Genomic DNA, 13,694 nt, shown 5'->3' on the forward strand with positions numbered 1-13,694 from the left:
AAATGGTTCTTGGGGACCATCATTTTTCCACCATTGACCTACTAATTCGGATAACTCGAAGCCTGAGGATACCTGCGAAGGCGTCCAGTTTGCCTAGCTGAATGGGGCAGGCGTCCCCCCCACCTGCCAGGGGGCTGGGGTCAGCCTCCTTTGGCTGCCTTCATGTTTTCTCAATTGAGAATGTCCGAACCAGCAAAAAAAAAAAAGGAAGAACCCTCCTAATAGAAGAGCGCTGGAGCCCGGTTCAGAGCCCACTTGAGGCAGTGGATCCGGGGTGAATGGAGAGAGGGGGCCGGTGTGAGGCCTGCTGAGGAGGGCGCCTCACGAGGTGACTCATTTGGGTCGGAGGAAAGAGAAGGGGGATGCATGTCCCGGGGCCCCGGCCCGATGCGGCGCCTTCGCGGGGGCAGGGAAGAGCCCCCCGTCCGGTGGTCGAGCCGCGGCTCCCCGGCCGGCTCTGCGTGCCCGCCGCGGCCAAGGGCAGGGCCACAGGAGGGCCCCGGGGCCGTCTCCGGGCGCCCTGGAGGCCGGCGCAGAGAGGCGGAGTTCCGGCCCCCGCACGTCAGGCTAGGGGCGCGGGGAGGCGCGGGGAGGCGCGGGTGGGGCGCGGGGAGGCGCGGGGGCCTTCGGGCGCTGCCGCGGCCGCGCCCCGCCGCCGGAGCCCTCCGCGGCCGCGGGGCCGGCCGCTTCGGCAGGCGTTGCCGTCCCAGGAGCCCCGCGGCAGGCAGCTGCGCAGGCGGCTCGGCGCGGAGGAGCGCGAACATGGCAGCCGCCGGGGCCCGGGCGCCGAGGGACGCCCTTGACCGGTTCAGGCGGCGCGCGCTCTCCACCTACCTTGCTAGCGGATGCCGAGGTCCGGCCAATCGGCTCCGGGCTGCGTGACGAGCACCGCCCGGAGCCAGTGAGTGCCGGGAGGTCAAAGGTGACGGCCAATCAGAAGGCGGGAGAGGCGGCGGGGGCGGGGCGGTAGGTTGCAGGGAAAAGAGCGTGTGTGGGAGCCGCGGAGGAGGGTCGCGGCGAGGCCCGTTCTGGCCCGCGGTGCCCGGCGCCCCGGCTGCTGGCCCGGCTGCGGCGGCTGTGGAGGAGAAGCGGCCGGAGGCCCGCGGCGCCCAGGACCGGGACGGCGAGGCCGCGGGGCGCGGAGCCCAGGCCCACGCACCCTGACGGCCCGGCCGCTCCGCGGGAAGCCCTCCCCGGCCCTTGCTCGGCCGGGCTCCGAGACGGGCCGCGCCGCCAGCCGCTCCCTCGACAGGGGCCGCGCCGCGCCGCGCCGCGTGCCCACGGACGCGCCCGGCCGCTGCAGCCGGCCGTCCATGCCGGGCCCGGGCCCCGGGCGCCGCCCGCGGTGAGGGAGCCGAGCGCCCCGCGGCGGCCCGCCGGGCAGGCATGTTGCGCTGGCTGCGGGGGAGGCCGCCCGCCGGCGTGTTCCCGTGGTGCCGGAGCCCCGCCCGCCTCGCGGCCGCGAGCCCCGGCTGGGGGCAGCGGCTGAGCGCCCTCAAGGGGAGGGTCCGGCAGGCCCTGGGCTGGCCCCGCCGGGAGCCGGAGCGCGGCCGCGGGCACGGCCACAGCCTGCTGGCGCTTCTGGCCAACCAGTGCAGCTACGTCACCGGCCTGAGGCTGCGCCGCGCCCAGCAGATCGGCCAGCTCTACGGCAACATCTACTCGGAGCGGACGCGCTGGAGCCTCTGGAGCCGACTGTGGCGCCGGCTGCACGGCCGCCCCGGCCATGCCTGGAAGCTCATGGCGGCCCTCGGAGGCGTCTTCGTCTGGGAGGAGGAGAGGATCCAGGAGGAGGAGCTGCGCAGGTGAGCGGCGCGGCCCGGGCGGGGTGCCGGGGGTGCCCGGGGGTTCTGCTGCCCCTCGTTGGGACGCCGCCAGCCGGCCCGGTAGTGCCCAACTGCGTAGCGGTGGGCACGTTGCCAAAAGGTTCTTTCCTTTTTTCTCCTGCATTTTTAAGTTCCGTAAGTGGCCCGAGTCAGTAGCTTTCTCAACCCCGCTCCTTTGGGAAAGGCAGAACCACGATTTGGACACATTTTGGGCCTTGAGTCATTTTAACCGTCCTTTGGGATGTTTCCCATAACAAGGGCTACCCAGAAGACTTTTTAAAAATGCCTAAACTCAAAACGTTAAAGAATTCACTTACTGAATTTCCTTAAAATATTGTTCTTGTTAGATTTCCCAAGCTTAAAATGGGTCTTCGTGTTACAGCCCTCAAGATCTAGGAACAAAAAAGACTGCTAGTGTGATAAACTGATAAATGTGAATGAGACCTTGCATGAAGAATTTGGTCATACCGGTGGTATTCTGGTTAACCTTCTTTGCTTGGTGTTGAATATTATTCACATTTAATAAATGCTTACTGTCTGACTCCTACTTTGAAATAAGCACTTACATAACCAGCATACTAGGGATTTTTATTTCTCAGAACGTTTTTGAGTTAACTTTTAAATAATGGAGCATTGATTCTTTAGTAATGAAGCATTGCATATGCAACTTATGTGTTTCCTACAGAATTCTTATTCTTAGAGGAGATAGTACACTTGCTGCTACTCATATAAAAATCATTATTTTTATGTGATGACTAATTCACGATGATGACTGGGCAGACATTTTAAATTGCGTATATCTACTAAACTGTCTAATATTACATTTTTTGTTTTCATATCAGAATGAAGGCCCCTTATTCCTGTAACAGAAGAACATTGACACTTTCTATTCTAAGGACTTACCTCCAGAGAGCTTAAAGGACAGTACTGACACTCATTAATTTTAGCAGCAGCAAGAGAATCTGAGAGAGGCAGCAAATTTGTACAGGGTCACTGTGAGTCATTGCTGGGGCCAAAAGTTTATAGATCTTGTCTCTTCTACCCTGAAACTTTTATTCGCAGAATCTATCAGTTTTGATTTTTTTTTTTTAGTTGTGGGTAGGCTTTCAAAATAATGACCTGTCAGTGTAGTTCTCTTTATTAAGGGAAAGTAAAACATTTTTACTTGTAACTTTGAAAAAATAAAAAACAAAAACTCAGCAGTAGAAGAGGAAGGAAATTAAGAAATATACACAATATACTGAACAGACTTGGGAAGAAACTGAATGTTTCATTAGACTCTTGTTTTGATTCCTAACAGAAACAAATATATTTACAGAAAAACAATATAATAGAGAAAATTGTCTTTTTTTTCCTACCCATTTGTAAACTCAACCTAATCCAACCTGAATTTTTCAGAATGATATTTATTAGAGTGCCTTTGAGTAAATGAAATCCTTTTGGCTTACTAGTGAGGAAGAAAGTGACTTTCTTCTATCATTGTGATTAAAGCTTCTTTTTTATAAGAGGCTCCTCTGAATATTAGGGCCACAGTTCAAGTTATCTTTTTGATGGCTTTGTTCCATATTATCAAAATTAGGTAAAAGTTGACCTGAAATTTTTAAGTTATTTTCTCCATTTTTCTGGAACAGCTAAATAAATTAGCCCATAATTAATAATGTAAGTACTTAGTGTGTCAGGTTACTAGCTGAGAATTATCAGCTATAATGGTAGTTTGGAAAACTGAAGTGGAAATTATGTAAAATCAAGTAGCAAATCCTCTAAGAACAAAGTTGCAATCTCAGAGTTGGAAGGGATTTTGAAACACCATCTTATCCAAACTGCTTGAAAAAGAATCTCTTTAACAAAATCCTTTAGAAATGGGCTTCCTGTCTTCAGCTAAAGGCTCTGATAAGAAGTAATCTATTATGAATGAATGAATGAATGAAAAAGTTTTTAGGCAAAATACTGGGGAAACAGATTCTAGACAGTTTCTGCTCTCAAGGAACTTATTCTAAAGGGGGGGAAAATGAGAGGTTTCAGCTACAAATCACTTTGTCTTTATATTGCAGTGGCCAAACAAATATTAATGCATTTTCTTTAATTTCATTTTTATTGCTAATCATACCCATTTCTGATGTTGAACTATTTGATGATGCTAAGGACTTTGGTGGCAAGAACTTAATTTTCCAAGTCTTTGCTATCTGACTGCATAAAAGACAGGAGCTCCTGTACTAGCAGTCCAGTCACATTGGAATACACTTGTATTTCACTGATTCAAAGCCAGCCTGTTCCATTCTTAGTTCTGACTATTAGAAAGTTTTAACTTCAGCTTAAATATGTCTCTCTTTTATCCATTTTTCCTACTAGTACTATTGCAAATTGAACAAATTTCAGATTCTTGTTCTCTTGAAATGTCTAAGACAATACCTTTTGCCTAGTTTACTGTCCTCTGGGTACAGCACAATGATTCTGAACTTTTTGGCCTTCGGACCCTTTTGTATGCTTACAATTATTGAGTACCCTCAAAGACCATTTATATTATAGGTTATACCAACGTTTACCATCTAGAAATTAAACTAGCTAATTAGTCATTTAAAATAACAAAAACTCATTTCACGTAGGCATAAATAACATGTTTTTATGAACAATAACTTTTTAGAACAAATTTTAAGGAGAAAATTTTCATTTTTTTACATAATTTTTGTAAATCTCTTTAATGTCTGGCTTAAAAGTATGATAACATAGCTTTTATATATTCATTTGTTCCTCACAACAATACTAAAAGGTAAATACTATTATCATGAGCAAATTGAGACAAATTTAAGTGCCTGAAGTGATTGAAGTGATTGAAGCCTAAAATCAGATTAGCTTTTTTAGCTATTGTATTTTTTTGTTTTGTTTTGCAAGGCAATAGGGTTACGTGACTTGCCCAAGGTCACACAGCTGGGTAATAAGTGTCTGAGGCAGATTTGAACTCAGGTCCTCCTAACTCCAGGTCAAGAGCTCTGTCCTCTGGGCTACCTAGCTGCCCCTATTATATATTTTTTGATGTTGAACTTTAAATCCACCAAAAAGCCTATGATATTTTTGTTTCCATATTGCTTTCATTTCCAAATATATACTTCACCTCTCTCCTGCTCCATGAGCCCTCCTTTATAAAAAAACAAAATTAAATTTAAAAAAGGGAAAAGAACAGTTCAGTAAAACTAATAAACATGTTAACTAAATATAACAGTATTCTCCGTCTTAGCCTTCCACTCCAGTGAGGGCAAGGAGATGCACCCCAGGATGATTTTTAGGAAGCACTTGTTATCTACCTGTATTTCCAAACATCATTTTATATTTATAAAATTTCTGTTTTAAACCTAAGTGATAATTGTATCATCTGTGTCACTAATAAAAAATGTTAAGCACAGATTTCTGGGGCACTATATTAGAGACTTTTTTCAAGTTGACTTTGAAACCTTACTGCTAGTCTTTTTTGTCTTTTTTTGTCTTTTTTTTTTGGCAAGACAATGGGGTGAAAGTGACTTGCCCAAGATCACATTAGCTAGGTAATTATTAAATGTCTGAGGCTGGATTTGAACTCAGGTTCACCTGACTCCAAGGTTGGTGCTCTATCCATTGTGCTACCTAGCTGACCCCATTACTGCTAGTCTTGAGAGATTTGCTAAGCAGTCAGTTCAAAATTTACTGAGTTGAATGATTGTCTAGTCAATAACTCCATTTCCCCCCATAAGAATAGCATGAACAATTTGGTCACATGCGTCCCTAGCATCTAGTTGGAACTGTTTCCATAATATTTCCCTGATTTATCAATCTATTTGCCTTGTTTTGGATCAATTGCAGAAGTTCAGACTCAGGATTGAAATGAAAGGAGACATTGGTAGACCATGCAACACTTCAAAAATTTATTCAACAGTAGCATGGAAGCTAAACTCAGTAAAGATATAGCACTGCTTGAGCAAGATGCAACCTCCTCTTGTCCTTAAGGAAACACATCTGGCCACCACAGTATCTGGCAAGTGTGAGAGGTCAACAGTGCCTTTGAGGCTGATTTTTTAATGTCCTCTCTCAGAGGCAACACCAATAGACTGGCAAAACTCCAGAATACAGTTAACATGTTTAATGAAGTAAGTAAAAATAGAGCGTAACATAGACAGTGTTAATCTGTGTCTTTCTAAGTCCCAAGGAGACTGCTGGGGCTCCATCAGTTTTTTGATACTGGGCAGTGCTTGCTGAATCCCTGAGTCTTGGGGACAGCTTCCCTGTCTTTTAGGGAAAACTAAAACTGGTGTGTGAGCTCCTTCTGTCTCCTTTCTCTTCAGGTCTAACTCCAGGGCTTAGCACAGGCCCTAGCACTTAGTAGGAACCTGATCCCTCCTTGTTGACTGACTGATCCTGTCATCAAAGAAAATGAAGTTCCATCTAGCATTACCTGTTCTTAAGGAAGCCTTGCCAGTTCCTTATAATGTTTAGCATTTTAAGGTTTTTCAGTGTATAAAATGGTCTCATTTGAATCTTAAAACAACCTTGTAGTTAGGGACTATGTAGTTATTTTTCCAAATGAGGAAACTGAGATGGAGAGATACTAAATGACCCAAGAGGCAAGATAATGTCCCCAGGGTTTAGGACTTTTCCCACTTATATCACTTGTATTTTTTTGTCCATATTCTTTTTTAAGATGTTTATTAGTCAAGTCTTTAAAGTCTGCTTTGACAGGAATTAGTCAAGTTGAGTTGCCTTATCACAGTTGTTCCTGGTACCTTGTTTCAATCTCAGGCTGACCCAGAGATGAATGTACAATCTGTACTTCTTTTCATTGTGCTTTGATAGCTGGATTTTTTTTAACTCTAGTTCTTTTAGATCTGACCTTTTTTTTTTTTAGATTTTGAAATCACTTGTTAACAACTGCCCATATGCTGAGACTTTAACTGCTTTATATAGCTTTTTTAGCACTCACTGCTGGTTAAACAGAGGAGTTTATTGAGTTGTGGGGGAGTGGATTGTCAAGCATTGAAAAGGGAGTGGACTGTCAGAGTACTGTTACAAGTTGCCTCTAGTTCTTAAGACCAACACATGCCATCTTCCTATTAGAAAAGTTTTTAAGTGGTATCTGGCTTCTTGTGACTGATCTTCAGTATCTGCAATGGTTGGTCCCATTCTTAAGCCTTAAATGTGACTTGTATACCCAGCAATGTGCTCCATTATTAGCTTCTTCATAAGACTTGTCATGATTCTTCCATTTCACCCATAGCACTTTGTATTTTATATCCATTCTTTAATTATACTTCTATGAAAGTGTTGTACTCTTCCATTAAAATGTAATTTCCTTGAGGAAGGAACTGTTTTGTTTTGGTGTTTATATTCCCACTGGTTTGACACAATAATAATTGTTTAAATAAATACTTGTTGCTTGGTTCCCTCTGTACCAGCTAAAACATCTTTTAGGACTAAAGATGAGACATTGAAGAAATGTTAGGTGATAAAGTGGATCTTGCTTGTTGGCTGTTTTTTGGATAGTACTTTCTTTTTGTTTGTTTGTTTTTTGGGGGGGCTACAGAGCTATTTTACTTTTATATTATACATTTTTTATTTATTTATTCTTATTTTGCACAAATAATGTTTTTTTATACATTACTAAAATATTCTTGTTTAAGAGTAAACATAATACCTCCTCCTCCCAAAAAATATAGGCCCTCATGAGCAATAAAGTAAAGCAAAGAGGAAAAAAATTAAAATAAAAAAAAAATAATACGGGCAGCTAGGTGGTTCAGTGGACTGAGCACCAGCCCTGGAGCCAGGAGCACCCGAATCCAAATCTGGCCCCAGACACCCAACAATCACCCAGCTGTGTGACCCCAGGCGAGCCACCCCAACCCCATTGCCCTGCAAAAACCAAAAAAAAACCACCCCCAAAATAAAATAATAATAATAATAATAATAATAGTAGGGGCGGTGGGGTGGCAGACAGAGCACCAGCCCTGGTGTCTAGAGCACCTGGGTCCAAATCCAGCCCCAGGTACCCAACAATCACCCAGCTTTGTGGACCCAGGCAAGCCACCCAGCCCCATTTGCCCTGCAACCCTCCCCCCCAAAAAACAAAATAATAATAATAAAAAATGTGCTTCAGTCTGTATTCCAACACCTCCAGCTCTGTCATGGGTGGATCACATTCTTTATGATAAGTCCATCACAAAAGTTACTTTTTTTTTTTTTTTTTTAAAGTTTTTGCAAGGCAGTGGGGGTTAAGTGGCTTTCCCAAGGCCACGCAGCTAGTTAATTACTAAGTGTCTGAGTTCTGATTTGAACTCAGGTACTCCTGACTCCACGGCCTGTGCTCTATCCACTGCGCCACCTAGCTGCCCCAAGGATGGTACTTTATAAAAATTAAATATACTTATAGTTATTATTACCAAAGAATAAAAAGGAATATTTGTAAGAAAAATTGTTGTTATCCTAACTAGTGATTTAAATGGAATTTTTTAATGGTTGCTTTAAATCAAATACAAATTATTTTAAGCATATACTCTGATATAAATCTTGCACAGAAAATACTTGATTCAGTTGAATTGAAGCTTGTAGATTTTGTACCATGGTTGAAGCCACATCCTGGAGCCTAGGTTTTGTTTACAAAGTCAATTTCAAAAGAGGAGCCATGTGGGGGGGGGGGGGGATCTCTGGTGTCCTGGCTCCAGACTACATTTAAAGGTTATCTTTTCTTGAAGGATTGGATATGATGAATATGAACTATAAACCTTTGTCCTGATATAGGCATTCAGATTCAGTGCCACTATTATAAACTCTCAAACTGCGTTTGATGTTATCTTAGACTAGACTCAAAAAAGCACTGAATCATGTAAATAAACTAAATTGCTTTTTATTGCTGTTGTTCTATTATAGTTGGCCAACCCAAAACCCTGGCTGGGAATTGAGGGTGCAGATTAGAATAAAAGAAAAGTATCTCCTCCCTTTTATTTTTTACGGTAGACAATGGAACTGAATCTTTCTTTGAAAAAGCAAGTCGGTTGGCCTTTTAGGTCAACTAAATAACTTACCACATGATCACAGGTCACTTTTTTTTTTTAGATTTTTTTGCAAGGCAATCAGATTAAGTGGTTTGCCTAAGGCCACGCGGCTAGGTAATTATTAAGTGTCCTGAGGCTGGATTTCAACTCAGGTACTCCTGACTCCAAAGCCAGTACTCTATCCACTGCGCCACCTAGCCGCCCCTACAGGTCACTTTTTAGAGCACTGACTGCTTTTTGTAGAAGAGGGGCTTTTCATCAAAATTCTTTTGTAAAAATTGAAGGATAAAATTTACTTGGCAGCATTTAGAGGTTTTGGTAAACAAGTAAGGATGACAGTGTATTACAATTGTTACAAATTATTATATGCAAATTATATTTGTATATAATTATATGCAATGTATATACAAATTACAAATTATTATTGAATTATTGAATTCAAACATTGCCTCAGATAATATTAGTTGTGCAGCCTTGGCCAAGTCACTTAACTTTTAACTTACACTATGTCAAAGAGGATCTAATGAGATAATATAATGCAACTTTACAAACCTTAAAGCACTATAAATGTTAGTTACTGTTATTTTTATTGTTATCATTAAATAAATTAAATAATCCTTGATGTTTATGACTATTTTTTTGGTAATTACATTATTTTTCAGGGTTAGTATTTGGAAGTGCTTTAGTTTACTTCAGTTTTTAAGATACCACATATATATGCTTTGACTTTTAATTTAGTGTAAAGTATTCAAATTCCAACTAATTTCATTTCAGGGAACATTTTGATAGTTTGATTTTATTTCATTTACATGGTTCTGAAAATACAGTTTTGATTTTTGAGTTGTATTTGCTAAGTTTTTTGATTGACTTTTTATTTGTTTTAAACTACTTTTGATTTTATTTCTATGACAGGAAAAAAGGAGGAAAAACATTGATCTTGAATTTTAGTAACTTGTAATTTGTTGATTCATAGTTTGATTAAATTATTTGCTTCATTTAGCATCTTTTTTTGTCTCATTGCCCAGTAATTTGGTTCTTGATGACAACTTTGAAGCCCATTGAAAATATCATTGAAAATGCTATTTCTCTTTTTTTCATGGGTCTAAAAAGCTATCAACTCCAATTTAAATTCTGAGATTTGAAATTATGGTTCTGAGAATGAAGAGGATTCCTCACAGCCCCCCCCCCCCCCAAGTTCTCATAAGTTTTGTTATTAGTTTTTACTGAAATTTCTTTTGGATAGTGACTGTGATCATAAGGTTTCTCATCTTTCCTTTTTCTCAGATCTATTGAAGAGATGAAAAGAATGGAGGAGATGTCTAGTGTATTCCGAAGCAGTGGAAGAGAGTGCCACCTCCCTGAACTGAGAACTCAAACAGAAGAAGCAAGTGAAAAAGCCACCAAAGAGCAACCATGGGAAATGGTAATGGACAAGAAACACTTCAAGCTCTGGAGACGCCTGATCAGTGGTACACACCTGTACCAATACAGAGGTAAGTTCCAACTTTCCTTTCTGGCTTAGCCTATATGACATTGTGGCTAGGAGAGCCACATCATTGCTCTCTATCATTGCCATTTGCTTCTCCCACATTATTTTACTGACTTCCATTTAGATTGCCTGTTCCTTATTCTTCTGTTCTAGATTTGATTATTGTCCATCTAAAGGTTTGTAAAATATGTGTTTCTTTCTCTCCAGTTTTACCTGTAATTAATAATTTCTGCATCTGTGTTTAAATATAAAGATTCAATAATACATTTGTTCCTAATCACAGTTGAAATATAAGCCATAGAACACATGTAATATGCTTTTTATTTTCCTTTCAGTTTTTGGAACTTATACTGATGTGACACCAAGACAGTTCTTCAATGTTCAGGTGGGTAATTTTTTTTTAAATTTATTTTTATTCTCATTTTGTACAAATTTTTTTTACATTAATAAAATATTCTTGTTTACAAGTAAACAAAATACCCTTCCCCCATGAATATAGATAGACTTGCTTGGGCGAAAAAAGTAAAGGGGAGAGAAAAAAAATTAAAATAAAAAAAAATAATAGTAATAATTGTAGGTATGGCCAGTTGGCGCAATGGACGAAGCACCAGCCCTGGAGCCACGAGCACCCGAGTCCATATCCAGCCTCGTAAACCCAATAATCACCCAGCCATGTGACATGCAAGCCACCCGATCCCCACTGCCCTGCAAAAACCAAAAACGAAGAAAAAAAAAGACCCAAAATAAAGTAAAATAGTAATAATAGTAGAGGTGGCTGGGTGGCAGGCAGAGCATTGGCCCTTGAGCCAGGAGCACCTGGGTCCGAATCCAGCCCCAAACACCCAAAGATCACTCTGCTATGCGGCCCCAGGCAGGCCACCCAGTCCCACTTGCCCTGCACCCTCCCCCAAATAATAACAAAAAATGTGCTTCAGTCTTTGTTCCAACACCAACAACTCTGTCATGGGTGGATCACATTCTTTATGATAAGTCCATCACAAAAGTTACTTCCATATTTTTCCAACGTTGCCATTGCTGATCGCAACTCCCTCCTTTCTTATTTCTCCACTACCATGTACTATATTTTCTCTCTCTTTTCACTCTGACTCTGCTGTAGGGTCACTGAGTGGCGCAGCAGACAGATCCCTGGTCCTGGGGCCAAGAAGCCCTGAGCCCCCATACCACCCCTTAGGCCCAGAATCCACCTGGCCCTATGGTCCTGGGCAGGCCTTCCAATCCCAGCCCCTTGCAAGAAGTAAAAAATAAAATGTGTTATATCTGACCATTCTCCCTCCATGGTCCATCCTCTCCTCCTTTATTCACATCCCCACCCCTTCCCCCTGCTCCCCCCTCCTTCTTACTCCAGATGTCTATACCCCATTGAGTATATTTGCTGTTTCCTCTCCTAGCCATCTCTGATGAGAGCAAAGGTTCCCTCATTCCCCCTTGCCTCCCCCCTTCCATATCATTGCAATAGCTCATTGTAATAAAAAAAAATCTTATTATGTGAAATACCTTGGACTATTCCCCCTCTCCTTTTTCTTTCTCCCATTCCATTTCCCTTTTTTTCCTATTGACTCCATTTTTACACCATATTTTATCTTCGAATTCAGCTTTCTCCTGTGCTTCAACTATAAAAGCTCGCTCTACCTGCTCTATTAACTGAGAAGGTTCATATGAGTATTATCAGTGTCATTTTTCTATGCAGGAATACATGCAGTTCATCATCATTAAGTCTCTCGTATTTCCTCCCCTCTCCTCCAATCTCCATGCTTCACCTGAGTCCTGTATCTGAAGATCAAACCTTCTGTTCAGCTCTGGCCATTCCAAAAGGAACATTTGAAATTCCCCTGGTTCATTGAAAGTCCATCTTTTTCCCTGGAAGAGGACATTCAGCCTTGCTGGGTAGTTCATTCTTGGCTGCATTCTAAGCTCTTTTGCTTTCCAGTATATTGTATTCCAAGCCCTATGAGCTTCCAGTGTAGTTGCTGCTAAGTCCTGTGTGATCCTGACTGCAGCTCCACGATATTTGAACTGTGTCCTTCTGGCTGCTTGTAATATTTTCTCTTTGACTTGGGAGTTCTGGAACTTGGCTATAATATTCCTGGGGGTTGGTTTTTTAGGATCTCTTTCTTGGGGGGATAGGTGGATTCTCTCCATTTCTATTTTGCCCTCTACTTCTAGAATATCAGGGCAGTTTTCCTGTAGTAATTCTTTGAAAATGATGTCAAGGCTTTTTTCCTGATCATGACTTTCAGGTATTCCAATAATTTTCGAATTATCTTTCCTAAGTCTGTTTTCCATATCAGTTGTTTTTTCAGTGAGATATTTCACATTTTCTTCTAATTTTTCATTTTTTTGGTTTTGAAGTATTGATTCCTGGTTTCTCATAAATTCATCAATCTCCCTGAATTCTATTCTTTGTCTGAAGGATTTGTTCTCCTCAGAGAGTTTTCTTATCTCTTTTTCCATCTGGCCAGTTTTGCTTTTTAAAGCATTCTTCTCCTCAATAACTTTTTGAACTGTTTTATCCATTTGACCTAAGCTGGTTTTTAGCATGCTATTTTCTTCAGCATTTTTTTGGATTTCCTTGACTAAGCTGCTGACTTCATTTTTATGTTTTATCTCTCTCTCTCCTTTCTTTTCCCAGTTTTTCTTCCAACTCCCTCATTTGATTTTCAAAGTCTTTTTTGAGCTCTGTCATAGCCTGAGCCCAATTTCTGTTTTTCTTGGAGTCTTTAGATGCAGGAGCTTGTGCTTCCTCATCTTCAGACTGAGTATTTTGATCCTTCTTGGGTTCATTTGCAAAATATTTCTCAATGGTTTTCTTTTATTTCTTTGCTTGCTCATTTTCCCAGCCTAAGCCTGTTTTTTGGGGTGCTTCCTGAGCTTTTGGGGCACTCCCACAAGGGTCTCAGTGTGTGAGGCTCTGTGCTCCCTCCTGGTCTGTGAATGACCATAAGCACCCCCCTCTGCCACTGGGTCGAGGTGGGGGGGCCCTGTTGTTCTATTGGGGGAGGCCTAGACTGGGATCAGGATCTGAATGTGGTCAGAGCCCCAGAGTCCTGTTCCAGAGGCAGAGGACAGTGCTTGGCAGTCTCTCTCTCTTCACTCCCCTCCCTCAGCTCAATGGGCTCATGTCCTGGAGGCTCCTGCTTACCGGCTCCACCTGCTTCTGTTTCCGGGTCTGGGCTGCCGAGAGGTCCCCCGCTGTTCCCCCACATTGTGCCCGGTGCTCCCCGGGGTGCAGCTCAGGAGACTCCCCCACTGCTGTGAGCCACGGCTCCCAGCGCCCTGGGGCTGCCTTCAGGAGGCTGAAGTTCTTTCACTTGGGCCACCCCTCCGACTCTGGGGAGCAGAGCCTTTCTG

At 42.8% G+C, this 13,694-nt stretch overlaps 1 protein-coding gene across 1 annotated transcript in view; it reads left to right on the forward strand.

Moving 5' to 3' along the window:
• The first annotated feature begins 1,371 nt into the window (after positions 1 to 1,371).
• The window catches only part of STARD7 (StAR related lipid transfer domain containing 7), a 26,943-nt gene continuing 14,620 nt past the window's right edge, over positions 1,372 to 13,694 (forward strand). Inside the window, exons 1-3 of the mRNA XM_074228998.1 lie at positions 1,372 to 1,805; positions 10,121 to 10,329; positions 10,661 to 10,812. Of these exons, the coding sequence (XP_074085099.1) occupies positions 1,387 to 1,805; positions 10,121 to 10,329; positions 10,661 to 10,812 (780 nt within the window). The 5' untranslated portion in view covers positions 1,372 to 1,386. The remainder of the gene's footprint in view (positions 1,806 to 10,120; positions 10,330 to 10,660; positions 10,813 to 13,694) is intronic.

This window comes from Macrotis lagotis, chromosome 1, assembly GCF_037893015.1.
Source record: "Macrotis lagotis isolate mMagLag1 chromosome 1, bilby.v1.9.chrom.fasta, whole genome shotgun sequence".
Classification (NCBI taxonomy): Eukaryota; Metazoa; Chordata; class Mammalia; order Peramelemorphia; family Peramelidae; genus Macrotis; species Macrotis lagotis.